The sequence below is a fragment of the Mycena indigotica genome, assembly GCF_014461135.1.
Source record: "Mycena indigotica strain 171206Taipei chromosome Unknown Mind.scaff0007, whole genome shotgun sequence".
Lineage (NCBI taxonomy): Eukaryota > Fungi > Basidiomycota > Agaricomycetes > Agaricales > Mycenaceae > Mycena > Mycena indigotica.
The window spans coordinates 2,205,063-2,219,074 of NW_023503006.1; the positions used below are offsets into that span (position 1 = coordinate 2,205,063).

Genomic DNA, 14,012 nt, shown 5'->3' on the forward strand with positions numbered 1-14,012 from the left:
GGGCGCAGTAGATACCTTGTCTTGTTCTTTTACGGGTTTTGGGTGTACAAAAAAAATATGTAAATTTTGATCACGTGCCCGCTTGAGACCCTCTCCTCCACTCTTTACAATACCTCCTCTCCATCCATGTTTTCTTCTTTTCGACGTAAATCATCCCGGGCGGAAGAGCAACCCCGCATCCGGACTTCACCCTCTCTTCCAACGTTCAGCGCCAGTGGTCTACAGTGGCCTGAAAACCTTGTCGACGTTGATGCCATTCGTCAAGCGGCTCCTCCAGAACCCACAGGGCAAGGTGCGGCCAAAGCCTCTCTGCAGGGTCCGGATTCAACCGCAGCCATTCCCTTCCACAAACCATTTCGACCTTCACCAGGTAATCTCAGCAATGGACCTATCAGCTCTTTATATTCGACTGGAGCAACACCGGTTTTCGACACTCGGAATGACGCTCGCAAAAGCACAGTAGCCCCTCGATACAGTCAACGCCGCGCCAGGGTATCTCCAACCTTCAACCTAATGGTGTGTCTTTGTTCGTGTCAGAGTATGTGGGTATAAGGCTTTGTCGTAGGTTGTTGGCGCAAGACGGACTGGCAAAACCTCCCTCCTCCGCCTTCTGGTAGAAACTGCCGATATTTCGCCCACAGCAACTCCAGACCAACGCGCCGCAATGCAACGATTCTTGCGAGGTTCCCCAAAGAGCACTACCGCAATTGAAACGGCGGTCATTGAGATATGCGAGTCCCGGTTTGATCGAGTTCTGTTCTCGGTATGTAGAGCGACCTCACCAGACGGCATTTTCTCCAACACTTTGACCAGGTCATCGATACACCGGGCTTGGACTTTATTGAGGGTCGCGAATTGAAACTTGAGCGCCAAGTTAATAGTATAATCAAATATATTGACGCGCAATACGCGGACACCATGAGCGAGGTTGGCCACTGCTCTTCAATGCATGTCTCCAACTTATCGCACCACCCAGGAATCCAAAGTCATTCGCAAAAGCAAAGGCGATCAACATATTCATCTGTGATTGACTTGTGGCTCTCAAAATAGTATTCTGACATGTGTGCTTCCAGGTGCATTTACTTGATTGACCCTTCGTCGGTCATGACAAATGCTGCAAGACGGGCCCAGTCCTCGATGCCGACTAAAACTCGTTCAGAGACTACAGTATCAATGCGTGACCCCCCTGAATCGGCCAATGGCTTTGCTGAGGAAGACGACTCGGACGACGAAACTGAAGGCCCACTAACAATGGCACCATCAGATATTCGCGTCCTTCGCCGCCTTGCAGCACGGGTGAATGTCCTTCCTGTTGTTGCACGGGCTGATTCTCTCACGGATGAGAAACTTGTGGCCGTTAAACAAGCTAGTGAGATTGCTGAACAACGATATCCTTTTCTATTCTAACTTGCTTTGTAGTCCGCGCCGGCTTGTCTGAAGCTGGTTTGGACTTTGGTGTTTTCAGTCCCGCAAAAATTGTGGATACTGCTGAAACACCCAGGCGTAAAACCCGTTTCGCTACCGAGCGGAATGGCCAAGTAAATGGCAATGGCAATGGCCACCCTGAAACAGTGGGCAGCGATGAGGACGACGGCGAAGAACGGCAGTCTCGTCCCGTTATCAAATTAAAACCCCGAAATAGGGGTCTTTCCCGTTCACGCTCTCGTCGGGACCTGTCGGTCGCGGCTGACGATGAGCGCCGTCCGATTTCTCCCGACGAGGAGAGCTTGGCTAACGTGCGATTCTCTGCCCATATCGTTGCCAAACCCGATCTGGAAACCGATATGCCATTTGCACTAATTGCGCCAGAAAGTGGAAAACATGGCTCGCAGCGTATATCTGGCGCCATGAGCACTGCGCCGTCTTCTCCTCTCCAACAGTCGGAGGATGGCCATGCTCCTTCAATGGAAGATGTTATCCCCCCGACGCCTGGTTCGGTCGTGAGCAATCGGGGACTTGCATACCTTGAAGGCCCTCCAGACACCCTCAGAGGTGTTTTTCTTCGAAAATTCAGATGGGGGACTGTCGATGTTCTCGACGTATGCGTTTCTCCCTGACCTTGCCTATTGCTAAGCGTTCCTAGCCTGCCCATTGTGACTATGCTGCTCTGCGAACAGCTGTTTTATCTACTCATCTCAAAGTATGTCTCTCTCTCTGCTCACTCTTGCACATATTCAAATGTCAAAGGTCCTGAAAAATCATACCAAGGAAGTTTTGTACGAAAAGTACAGAACTGAAAAACTGCTCGCACGCCGCGCTACGGCAAACATCACGGAGGAAGAACGCCAGCGTCTTCTGGAAGGTGCGCGTTTCCATTCTTGAGAAAGCCGTAGTGGACTTACTCTCATCCAGAGCTGGGACTGTGATCTTTCCCCTTTTTTTCAAGTGTACAGTTATACTTTGTCTCGGGACGGTTGGATGGCCTTCATTTCACTACGCATACGCCGATGATACCTCGCACATTCCTTATTTTTATAGCTTTCCCACCATCGTTATGTAGTTGCAGTCTTCTGCATTAGTTTGTCGATTTCCTTGTCGGATAATCCTTTCAATCGTTGAAGCAAATAATCCACTTCGACCTCCTTGGTCAGCGGTATGATGAAGCTCTCGTAGAGATCGACAACGCCGTCGACGTCAATCTTGATGGCTTCGACATTTCCCTCTGCATCCCGTTTGAAATCGCCATCGGGACCAAAGTCTTGAGCATATGTCGCTGCTTTCTTTCTTAATCTAACGAGGAGTTTGCGTTCGACCTCTGGTTTGGTAATCAACGCTTCAAGAGCTGGACGATTTGGCGTCAATATGTGCGGTATGAACGCACTCGGGTTGTCTTGAAACTTTGATTCCGAGACAAATTTTCCTACATGGCGCGTTAATTCACTAACGTTGGTCTTCCAAAAGAGCTAACCAACCATAATGGACGCGTTTACTTATTGCTTGAAGAGCTTCAACGTCAATCGTGGCTGCACTCCCGTAGTTCCCGTCGTCCTCGTATTCCTCGTCGCCCGTTATGCCTTTGGCACGCTTGGACGCGGCCAAGACGGCGGTTGCGCGCCGTGTAATACGGGGTACGATCGTGCGAACATAGAATGATTGGATGGAAGGGTTTGCGTTGACAGTGTTGGGATGGAGGATGTCAGGGAACTTAAGCGGCTGGAGGAATGGCGGCGGGAGATCTTCAAGCGGTGTGAATGGGTACTCGTCTGGGCTAGAATTGATAAGATAAGGAAACAAAGCGACAAGTGGGCAGTTACTTGCCTTGTGTATCGCCTCGCTTTCGCTAATATTTTGTAGAGGATGAGCTTCTTCTTATCGTTCAACTCGAGCCTATTAGTACTGACCATGGAAGGTTTCAATCTCCTTCAAGAACCATTCCAGCCAGCTGCCATCAAACCCAGAGTCCTTCAGCTCAGAAAATGCGCCGCGAAGATAAATACGCGGATTTTGGGCGAATTGGGCACGCTCGATGAGGGAAAAGATGATTGTGTCTTCTAGACGGATGAGGACACCTCGAATACGTTCCAACGACAGTGGGTCGCCGGTCATAAAGTTTTGGGACTGCATCCTTGCTGGAGTAGCGATGAGCGGAAAGAGTCGTATATGCTGAGTACCATACTCGTCGTCTGAAGAACAAAGCGGTGGCAATGTAAGAAACGGTGAGTCAGCATTTCCCTTTTGGCGTAACGCTCATGTCAGCATCTCTTCTTTCTCTCCTTGCACATGTATACCCCCACAGGCCATTCACATCTAGCTCGTCCGGCTACCTAAACGTATTTTTGGATCGGGCCGGAGAGGCCCGGGAACCACTTTTTCTACCGCTTTTGGAGGAATAACGTCCGAACACCATCGACGCACGAATGACGATCGAGCTATAATCTGCTCCTTCGCTCCGAATTTCCCCGGGCTCAGTGTGAGAGCGCTTGGCCTGGGCCTATAAAAGAGTATCCATAGTCTCCCCAACTATCAGATAGCCCACCATGTCTCTCACTATGGAAGAACCTGTGGCGACTAAAACCATACACATCAACGGCAAGAAAAACCCTGCCGTTGAGGACTATACTGGTGCCTATCGCTTCGCCCCCATTCAGGAGGCCGAGGTGTCTCGCGCTATGATTAAAAGGTCGGCTGTTTCTCTAGGTCTCCAAAGCACTCTCTGAATGCTAGAATGTCAGATACTTCACCAACATGATGGACCGAGCGGTTTCTGACGTCGTCATCGTTGGAGCCGGAAGTGCAGGACTTTCTTGTGCTTATAGTCTCGCATCTCGCCAGCCTGACCTCAAAATTACAATGCACGTTTGTTTTATTCTGGCCTCCGTTTGCTTCTGACGTGTGAATCAGCATCGAGGCAAACGTCGCTCCTGGTGGTGGTGCCTGGCTAGGCGGCCAACTCATGAGCTCCATGGTCAGTAATAACATGTCTACGTCAGATGTTGTTCAAAGTGCTCTAGGTCATTCGCAAACCAGCCGACGCTTTCCTTCGCGAGATAGGTGTCCCATACGAGGATGAAGGCAACTTCGTGGTGGTAAAGCACGCTGCACTGTTCACATCGACTCTGCTCTCGCGCGTGCTCGCCTTCCCGAACGTCGTTCTCTTCAATGCGACCGCCGTTGAGGATCTTATCACCACCACCGACTACGAAGGCACGCAACGCGTCGCCGGTGTTGTGACAAACTGGACCCTGGGTAAGTCGGTCGCCTTCCATTTGCTCTCAAGTGTCAATCGGGTCTGTTTAGTGGCCCTCAACCACGACACTCAGTCGTGTATGGACCCCAACACAATCACTGCCCCCGTTGTGATCACTGCAACCGGACACGACGGTCCAATGGGCGCCTTCTCAGCCAAGAGACTTGTGAGTATGGGACTGAGCAAGGAGCTTGGTAATATGCGAGGTGTAAGTGGATTGCTGATTCCCAAATCACTTTGCTGAGTCATGATCTAGCTTGACATGAACGTGTCTGAACCAGCCATTGTGAACCGGACACGAGAAGTGGTCCCTGGTCTGGTTATGGCTGGAATGGAGCTTGCCGAACAAGATGGGTCGAACAGAATGGGGCCAACGTAGCTGCTGCTTACTTTTGTCCTGAAATCGGCTTGCTGATGCGATGAATAGGTTTGGAGGAATGATTGGAAGCGGAATAAAGGTCTGGCTGACAATTTACCTTGAAATTTTCTCCGCTGACAAGTCCACAGGCTGCACACGAAGCCATCCGTATCATCCAGTCCTCAAAAATCTCTAATGGCAAGATTGTGGGCAAAGTGTCGGCCTAAAGGGGCCACAGTCGGGAAGTAGCAAACACGAATCCATAGACAGCCCAATAAAAAAAATGTATTACATGACCACGCATTTGTCGTCCTCGCCCTGCTTCTTTGCGTGTTCGGCTTCCTCTGTGGCAAGGATTAGTTTCTCCTCCTCGCTCAACAACCCTTTCTTTGCCCGTTCCTGCATAGCCTTCCTCCGACTCTCTCGCTCTGATTTGGCTCGTCTATAGAATATTATAATAGTGTTAGATGGTCGATACAGTTTAGTTCGATACAGCGTTGTGGTTGTCGTTCAAGCGGATGCGAAAATGGGTGGTGGTACAAATGAAGATTTGGCGAGTGGTCGTATGACAGGTTCCGGAGACGATTGAATTTCGAATTTGGTAGGAGGAGGGAGAAGAGCACTACGGCGTTATGATTGAATATCACCATAGAATAGCAGTGAAAACACATACCGGTCTGTCTTTGAAAAAACCGCTGGCACGGGGATGGGCTTCTTATTGCTACTGCTGCTGGTAGTAGACGGGCCTGCTTGGCGCGCAACACTAGTTTGGGCCGCAGATGCAGCAGCCTTGATTGCTCCAACAGTCTTGGCGCCCGCAGCTGACGCCTTCGAGTTCAGGGCCGACGCCTTGGTGTTGAGATCGAGAAGACGACTGCCAGCGGTCAGGCCCCCTTGTTTCGACGCAGTCAATACTGGGGCACAGGTATGGTCTGCGGGGAAACGATGGGCGGGGCAAAATTGTTGGTTGCATTTCTAGTAGTAGCTATGAGTTGACAAGCAGATAAATTAGAGGAGAGGGAAGACGCACCGTGCAACGGATTGGAGCAAAAAGAGTCTTGCCACATCTGGCACGGGCACAGACTGGGGCTTTGGCCCGCACTTTGCCAGTCATGACTGAGCAGTCGGTCAGGAAGTGAGTCTCTACGGCCTCGTTGGCGTCCTGTCCAGCCCGGACAGAGACGACGGTGTTGCAAAGAGGGCAGTTTGGTGACACTCGGTTGTACTTTGCCGCATCGTACTTGGGGCAATTGTGGGCGGCAACCTTGAAGTGCTCTTGGCAGAACGAAGTCTGGCAATGTAAACACTGGAAGGGAAGAAAGTCGACCAGCATGCAGCTCTGGTGACCGCATTGCTTGCCGACGGAGAGCATCTGGTCGTCGTGGTCCATAGTGGTTGTGGGGTAGTGGTGGTAGAAAGGAAAGTGAGAGTGAAGTTATAAAAGCTTTGACCAGGACGCGTAATATTGACGTGACGTAATCCCGATGATCCTTCTAGCCTAATCTTCGTCCTTCCCTCCTCCTGCGTTACATGAGCGAAGATATTTCAGACGGTACTTTGTCAGCTCTGCCCGAGGACTGCCATGATCACAACCCACAGAGTCATTCCTTGCGACGGTGGAGGGTGAAATCGCGTTCTTCCGAGCGATGATGCGTTGTCGGCCTATTGGAATGCATCGGCATTTCCATGTCCTGAATATCCGCAACGGAATTCTCAAAGACACGGGCCACCCCGTCAGCATTGAGTCTATCTGGACGAAGCTCCACGACCTCTACGATATGGATGCACTCGAGGCCATTGTGTGTACCGCGTCTTATTTTTGTTACATTTCTGAGAACCAAAGTAGGACACTGAGAACGCCAACTTCGAGGCCCGCCAACGAGCTGCACTGTCCGAAAACATTGGATATTCACTCGAAGAGTACACCATCCCGTATGACTCTCGAGTGGAAGAAATCATTGCTGAGCGGCGAATGCGAAACACGCCCTCTCCCGTTTCCCCTAGTCCTTCGCCACAGCCGGTGGTGTCAGCCCCGCCAAAACGCGGAAGGCCAAGGAAACGCGGAAAGAGCAAGCTTGATTTGGCGGGGCTGGTTGGTGGCGACAGTGATAGCAGCGCTTTGACCCAGGAGAGTGGCGATGAAGTTATTGGTTCACCAGTTCCTCGAGACAGCGCAACCGTCACGGAGGGTGGGACAGAATATGGCGGCGACGAGGACACCGAAATGCGTGATGCCTCTCCAGGTATGTCTCCGTTTGCCTAGATCTACTGCTCACAGCTTATGTACTTTGACAGAATCGACTGCACCAAGAAAGAAGGCACCAACAGGACGCCGGCCAGGTCGACCACGGGGAGGAGGGGGAGGACGAGGGAAACGGAAAGCGAAAAAGTAAATACATTTGTGTCAGAGATATGCTACAAGACCTCCACTAGGTCGTGTCCATGACATTGGAAGTTGCTTCTGTCTGTTTCTTCTTCCTTTGCTCGGCCACCCACGCATCTATGCGGGCTTTCAGTTCTGGCTCTGTTCGACTGTGAGTTACATTCACAAGTGACCCAAAAAAGAAACAAACCAGGAATGATTTGATCTATACTGAGTGGTTGGCGATTGAAAGGATCTTTAGAGTCTGACAATAGATGCGACTTGATGGTGGAACGGTCGATGATAGTCCGCGAGGTTGGTAGGAGGACAGGATCACGCATGAGGTGGTACATCAATGGGTCTACAGAGGAGATAAAGCAAACCTGCAAAAAAGTAGCAAGACAAACCTTGGAATTCCTCTGGAATGTCGTCAAAGTCTTCTTCCGCCTCCATTGTCGCTTTGCGTTCTTCAACCCTTGCTATAAATGCCCTCAATTGCGCGATCTCCCCTTCCGTTTTCAGGGATCTCCGAACGGCAATAGTCGCAGCTTGTTCAAACAGCTCGGCGCTGTAACTGCGTCCATCCGAGGCAACGGCATCAACAAACTCTTCTCTGTCACTCAGATTCAAGAAGACCTGGATAATATCGCTCAAAAGTGCGCGAGGATCAAACTTGAGTTTCTCCTTGTCGCGGACCGCTAGGTCGCCGTATTTAGGTCCAACGAGCGCCTGCAAGTTATAATCCAGCATGGCCGCAAGGCGGTTGACGATTTCAGGCATCATAAAGGGACCTTTCGTCTCCGAAGTGAATACCTTGAGCAACTCAACCGTCGACCGGCCAAGACTAATATACCCAGATGCATGGCGCTCCAGAGTGCGAAGGGTATTCTCCCTCTCTCGGCGTTGCTGTTGCGGCTGAGCATTCCACGTTGCACCATCGTCCCTTTCGCGTTGGATGGTATGGATTTGGGCCAGGTCCGAAAGCGACTCGTCCATCAGGTAGGTCACGTCGTTGATCATGAGGTTGACAAACTTGACAAATTTGTCGACATTCCTACACTTGGTTCAGCATTTGTGCAGTAGCGAGCGAATAAGGGAGCTCACTGTGCCGCTTCTGCATTGAGGGCAGCTCTATGCGTTGGATTGTCCCATACAACTTTTAAGATGTACGAAATGTTTCGTCTAAAAATAGAAACTGTAAATCAAAAGGGCTGAAAAAACAGATTGCCACAAACCGAGCACCTGCGAGACCATCAGGAATGAGTATCGGGGGGGAAAGGCGGACGCACTGAATTTATCATAGAACTGCGAGCTCGCTCCTGTTTGCTCAACCTCTGATGTTCATAAATAGAGTGTCAGGATGGGTGTGTGTGGCCACAGACCAATGTAAAAATGCGTCAAGGCTGGCATGAGATGTTTCAAAGCCATCTCGTTCGTGTTCAATAAGCCTCCCAACAGTCCGTGTCGCTCACGACCATAGTTCCAGATGCTAAAGAACAGGACCTAACCAAATTCAAGACAAAATAAGTAATGGGTTACTGAACGCTTACATCATTGATCTTGGACTTCAGGAATGGGTTCTTGATGTACCAGGTCGAGTTGAGGAAAGTAAGCACGAATGTCATCAGTTCAATCTTGCCCGAAAGCTCGAACTTGTCTGGAGAATATCTGTAAATGTTTGAAAACAATAGTTAAAATGACACAACGAGTGGACCAACTGTACAACAAAGTGCAGATAGTCCACGATATCTTCCACAATGTACTCGGGGAGAACACGGAATGCCATCGGAACTTCTTGCGGAAGCGGCAGTCTGACAATTCATTTTAATTCACGGCTCGAGTAAACATAGCAAAACGCACTGCACAGGAGGGTTGGGATGCCTCTGGTTAGGTTCAGCCTGTCGGATCAACCACGTAGAGAGAAAATTGGTGAATGTGATAGAGCGGAAGACGAGCTCAGGATCCAACAGCTGTGCTTCATAGGAAAGTTGCTGCATGCGAATCTTAGCGATTTCGGTCTGGATGACCAATCAATATATCGTTCAAAATTTCCGTTGTTTCCCTACTTTGACTCGGGTAACAGCCGCTTCTCCTTGAGCTTGGAAAGGTGTCTGACAACAGTTGAGGAAGTTGCTCGGCGGATATCGCCAACGAATATACCCCTTGCCATGATGTGTCCGCATTGATCATATCCAGATGCCGTTGGAGTTCTTCAAGGTGCTTGCCGAAGTCGTTGTACGTGCTGATCGTATGAAGAATGCCATAGTGGCTCATAGCGATAGTTAGGTAGAAGATGTTGGAAACGAAGTTTGGCGCGGCAGCTGGCCCGCCAAGTCAGAAAACTACTTGGAAAACAACAAGAAATACCAGTAGTGTCTTGTTGAGCTTCTGCCCACGCAGCAGCTTCCTCACTAGTCGCCTTGATTCTCGTTTCCTCCTTGAGGTCAATACGAGGCGAGCGGGCATAAAAGAGGGGGTCAATTCGATCCATCTATGGTAGATTTAGAGTGATACAGTGATAGGGAGGAGCTGAAAACCTTTTCGTATCTGGCGTCGATGAAGTTTTCTGCAAAGCACAACAACACGCTTTGCATGTTGACCACAAAACTATCCGTGGCCACTGAATCGGGTTCCACCTATCTGACATTAAAATTCTTCTCCACAGATGTGACGAGTGCGTACTTGCATACCGGCACGCTTGACGTTTAAAGAGATCACCCGTGCAAAATAATCTAGGACAGCTTCACGTGATTCAGTCGATGCACGAACAATGATGTTGAAGATTCGGAAGAGCGCAGACTAGGGTTCATTAAGTGATAGCAGGCAGTTATTGATTAAAAATTCACCTGCAGACTCTTCATGGACCCACGTAGACTTGCAAAAGATGAGTTAACGTCGTCCCGTGACCTTTTTTCAGGATCTGTGAAGTACGCCTGCGCAACACTGGGCTGCATCGCAATGAGGCTCACGCAGAGAGATAAAAGAACGTGACACGGACCCATTCGCGCCCAAAAACTCCTAATCGGCAGAGAGGGCCCATCAAAGAGATATGTTCGATGGTTGCTGCCGTGGCGTTGGGGGGATTCCAATCTTCGAGTCTCGTAATCATGGAAGCGATCGATTTTACTGAGACGAGAGCATCGAGTCCGCCTATGACGCCTCGCCAACCGGAGTCGCCACCTAGCAAACCTTCTGGACGAGACAATGACTCGTGGAACAACAATTGTGTCACGACAGGTCCCAGGATGCCATCGATTTCGTTGTCTGGTTCAAATCTACGAGCAAGGTCTTGGAGAAATCCACCGATATCTGAAGGAGCAAGGGAGTTGGGAGACGATGATGACGAGCTCATCAGCGGCGCCGAAAGAGCAGAGAGCGACAAAAGTGGTGTGACCAACTCCGGAGGGCCCAACAGTCGACTGAAACAGTTAGCTTAATTCAGCAAATAGACGCGTCGTATAACACACCCTGAAGGCTGAGGGAACATTTCTGGCTCCTGAAGAGTAAGCCCGGTGTAGCTGATGATCAGTTCATGGATTTTATCTAGCCGACGAAGAGCGTTTTGAAGATCAAGAGGCGCATACGTCTGTCGCAGAGTCAAATGAATGTTGAACATGTGTAGTATATTTTTTACCTTTTTCATGAGAGCAGATCGTGAGGCATTGGATCGTTTCCAACAGCCGACTAAATATTCAAAAATAGTTTGCTGAGCCGGAAGAGATGCAAGGACTGGGAGGAAATCAAGATCATCACTAGAACGGTCAACCATATGCCTTTCTGGGTCAAGATTGCGCACACCTCATGTTGCCAGGATCCATTTCAAGTCGCGCAATAAGTAGCCGGTCAATGATATCAGTGGTCAACCGTAACGGGGCTACTTGGTGGATCAGTGGGATTGGAAATATCACGCATAGTTGCGCACTAGAGTTTTCCGTTTCGAGTTCAATAGCCAAAGGCTTGAGCCATACGATCTCGTAGCCAGAATCCTGTGCAACTTTACTCTGGAAATATTGGGTTTAATGGGACTAGATGAAAAGCGGATACCGACATCTAAGGTTACATTGAAGACGCGACCGATTGTTTCGTGTTCCCACACATCCACATCTAAGGGAACGATTGCTGGGGCCTTTTTCTTCGCCGGTAGAACAGGCGAAGTCGCGGCTGGAGGGAGAGTAGGCTTGAATACCGGTAGAGTGCGCTTCGGTTGGGGTGGGGGTTGTTGGGGAGGTGTAGCAGGTGCTGGCGGTGTTTGGGATGTAGAGGGAGTGGCATTCTGCAGTTTAGCGAGCCGTTTGAGACGAATCTTTCCTTGTTAGTTAATCACGCTGCAAGGTAACATAGAAATTAGTATTACACGTTCAGCGTCATCCTGGGGTGTCGGCTCGCTCATGCTGGCCGCTGAAGATGGATGTACAAAGTGACAAAGTCGGCCGTGACAAAGTTCAATCAATGTTGTTCTCTTCCTCTTTGCTCTCGACAGTTTGGTCCCAAGTCCGATGTAGTCGAACGTTCTCTACCACATCAGTTCTTGAGGCTGGTTACAAAATGAAATCCCATCAGGGAGCGAAGAAGCGATGGAGGTCAGCACCAGGTCTCAAGTCATTCAAGCGCGTCCGTCTTTCGTCAGTTTTTCGCGATTTTGACCTCACTTCACCTCCAGGGTCAAGCTGGTAGAGCCCACTTGAATACGTCAAAGTCGCCTGCTCGTCTCAACCGACTCGGAAACACTGCTTACAGGTGCGTCGCTGTCTTGGGACTCAATTCAAGCGAGTTAATGCTACATGTCCAGCACGCCGGCTCAGACACACAAGTTGCGGAAACTTTTACTCCCTTATGGGTCAGGCTAAAGGTGCGAAAGGGTCTTGTCCTAGCACAATATATATAATCATTGCTCATTAGGCTTTCGATTCGTGAAAAAGTTGCGAATATCTTTCTGTCTGCTATCGTAGGCGGTACTGCCAATGCCCCTTTGTCGTTTCTACAACAGTCGGACACTGGCAAGCAGATAAGCATAGACATACCATTGTATTCAGATGCGCGCACTCGTTGAAATGCGTTAATTCGACTTGCAAGTGTTTTGCCCACTCCTGCTGGTCCACATTGCCCTGGGAAGAAGGATATTTCGAGTTGTGAAAAATTTCATCGGTGAGATAGCCCACCTTTACCTGGAGAACGACTCGGGCCCATCCCGTATTTCGAAGCCACTGGCCGTTTATTGTCGTCAAATCCAAAGCATTGTCGTACCGAGTGAGTGCTTGGAGTGCTTCTCTGATAAAAAGTCCATGGCTCACAACAGCGATATGCAGATGCGTGTGGTTCTCGCAAGCCTCATGAACATAGTTCAGTAGCATATTTTCCCAAGCCTGGATTGCTCGATTGCGTACATCATCCAGGCTTTCTCCCTCAGGGAACCTCTCATTCCTACCGTTCAGGCTTGGATATATCCCATCACTGACATGGTCATCCAGAGAACGATTCAAGTCCCGCTTCCAAAAAGATGGCTTGCCCTCGGCAACACCGAAGTGTCTTTCTTTCAACAGCGGGGATATAAGGAGTGGCTGCGATGTTGTTTGACACTTTTCTAGTTCCAGAGCGGTCATATGTGCTCGTTTGAGAGGCGACGCCAGTATAGCATTGAATGTTGTCATGCTTAAAGACGTTACCAGTGCTCGAGCTTGCTGGAAAATTGCAGCTGAAGAGCAATTCAGAGATAGGATTATAACCTACATTCATGCCTAAACCGTGTGGGTATTGCTGGTTTTGTTAATTCGGAGGGGCCACACATACCATGATTGCTCAGGGGAGCGTCCGACCAACCAGCCCAGACTGATTTGACGTTGTCCGTCGATTCAGCATGGCGAATCTTAGCCTGATCAGAATATTGAACATTGTCTTGAGAGAACTCGAACAAAAGTGAAAGTGGCAGTTCCTGACATCATGGAGCCTGTCACGTGCACGCACCACAGTTCAACGTTCAACCTCAACCATCGCCAACACAAGTACTCAAGTATGTAGCTGCACTCTGCTCATTCTCAGTACGGGAAAAATATAAGATCATCCAACCCGAACGTTTTCTCCGACTGGTCGCATTCCAATCAGACAAGCTAGCTATGGACTGGTCAGTGGTCACTGGTTTGTCGACATCCCCGGACTCGCGGCGTTACTTTCTTGATTTCATTGAGTCAAATGTCGGGACCTGACACTTCCTGCGATTGATAAAACTTGACCGCCTCCCACTGTCGATCATATCGATGACCAACCTTTGCAACCGCCCAAATCACAATGAAATGCCGAGCACGCAGTGCACATAGCGCATGCGGATTCATGTTTGACCGAGGTACCTTCAAGTCGGGCGCTGATTAGTGATGAGAACCACCTCATCCGTCGCGACGAACTGGAGCTCTGTCCATGAACTGACGTGACATACGACTTGATCCAAACGGTCTATACCCAACATCTGCCAAGTCCTCAATGGCATCTGAAGCAAAATTAGCTACGAATCACAGTGTTTGGACCTTGCAGGGTGAAGCTTTTCTACTCAAATGTGGTGTCCATCGCTGATCCAGACAATCTTAGTACTATGTGTACTCAACTCAATGCAACTA

The 14,012-nt window shown here is 49.6% G+C and overlaps 6 protein-coding genes across 6 annotated transcripts; 2 read left to right on the top strand and 4 right to left on the bottom strand.

Moving 5' to 3' along the window:
- Positions 1-126: 126 nt before the first annotated feature.
- MIND_00844500 (Septin family p-loop GTPase) lies at positions 127-2,366 on the top strand (the record flags this gene model as incomplete). The annotated part of the gene is made up of 9 exons (XM_037365110.1): positions 127-516; positions 566-763; positions 814-927; positions 977-1,023; positions 1,074-1,369; positions 1,420-2,039; positions 2,084-2,140; positions 2,188-2,302; positions 2,353-2,366. 9 exons carry the CDS (start codon positions 127-129, stop codon positions 2,364-2,366), a joined length of 1,851 nt encoding a protein of 616 aa, XP_037218352.1.
- Positions 2,367-2,492: 126 nt separating this feature from the next.
- Positions 2,493-3,668, bottom strand: MIND_00844600 (Chorismate mutase; the record flags this gene model as incomplete). Its single annotated transcript, XM_037365111.1, has 4 exons — positions 2,493-2,860; positions 2,913-3,305; positions 3,342-3,569; positions 3,617-3,668. The coding sequence occupies 4 exons, from the start codon at positions 3,666-3,668 to the stop codon at positions 2,493-2,495; spliced, it is 1,041 nt and encodes a 346-aa protein (XP_037218353.1).
- Positions 3,669-3,977: 309 nt separating this feature from the next.
- MIND_00844700 (Thiamine thiazole synthase) lies at positions 3,978-5,272 on the top strand (the record flags this gene model as incomplete). The annotated part of the gene is made up of 8 exons (XM_037365112.1): positions 3,978-4,120; positions 4,173-4,292; positions 4,342-4,405; positions 4,452-4,686; positions 4,738-4,895; positions 4,944-5,062; positions 5,115-5,145; positions 5,195-5,272. The coding sequence occupies 8 exons, from the start codon at positions 3,978-3,980 to the stop codon at positions 5,270-5,272; spliced, it is 948 nt and encodes a 315-aa protein (XP_037218354.1).
- A 283-nt stretch (positions 5,273-5,555) lies between these two features.
- On the bottom strand, positions 5,556-6,435 carry MIND_00844800 (uncharacterized protein; the record flags this gene model as incomplete). Its single annotated transcript, XM_037365113.1, has 3 exons — positions 5,556-5,667; positions 5,719-6,020; positions 6,076-6,435. 3 exons carry the CDS (start codon positions 6,433-6,435, stop codon positions 5,556-5,558), a joined length of 774 nt encoding a protein of 257 aa, XP_037218355.1.
- A 1,039-nt stretch (positions 6,436-7,474) lies between these two features.
- On the bottom strand, positions 7,475-11,830 carry MIND_00845000 (U-box domain-containing protein; the record flags this gene model as incomplete). Its single annotated transcript, XM_037365114.1, has 23 exons — positions 11,762-11,830; positions 11,456-11,710; positions 11,330-11,408; positions 11,206-11,281; positions 11,042-11,159; positions 10,875-10,993; positions 10,406-10,826; positions 10,254-10,355; positions 10,090-10,206; positions 9,945-10,043; positions 9,775-9,898; positions 9,568-9,728; positions 9,474-9,518; positions 9,268-9,425; positions 9,126-9,218; positions 8,958-9,075; positions 8,790-8,910; positions 8,697-8,741; positions 8,643-8,649; positions 8,512-8,589; positions 7,815-8,461; positions 7,619-7,768; positions 7,475-7,569 (listed from the first exon to the last, which is right to left on the bottom strand). The coding sequence occupies exons 1-23, from the start codon at positions 11,795-11,797 to the stop codon at positions 7,475-7,477; spliced, it is 3,264 nt and encodes a 1,087-aa protein (XP_037218356.1). The 5' UTR covers positions 11,798-11,830.
- A 462-nt stretch (positions 11,831-12,292) lies between these two features.
- MIND_00845100 (uncharacterized protein) lies at positions 12,293-13,343 on the bottom strand (the record flags this gene model as incomplete). Its single annotated transcript, XM_037365115.1, has 5 exons — positions 12,293-12,385; positions 12,429-12,512; positions 12,567-13,099; positions 13,135-13,270; positions 13,317-13,343. The coding sequence occupies 5 exons, from the start codon at positions 13,341-13,343 to the stop codon at positions 12,293-12,295; spliced, it is 873 nt and encodes a 290-aa protein (XP_037218357.1).
- Between the last annotated feature and the right edge of the window lie 669 nt (positions 13,344-14,012).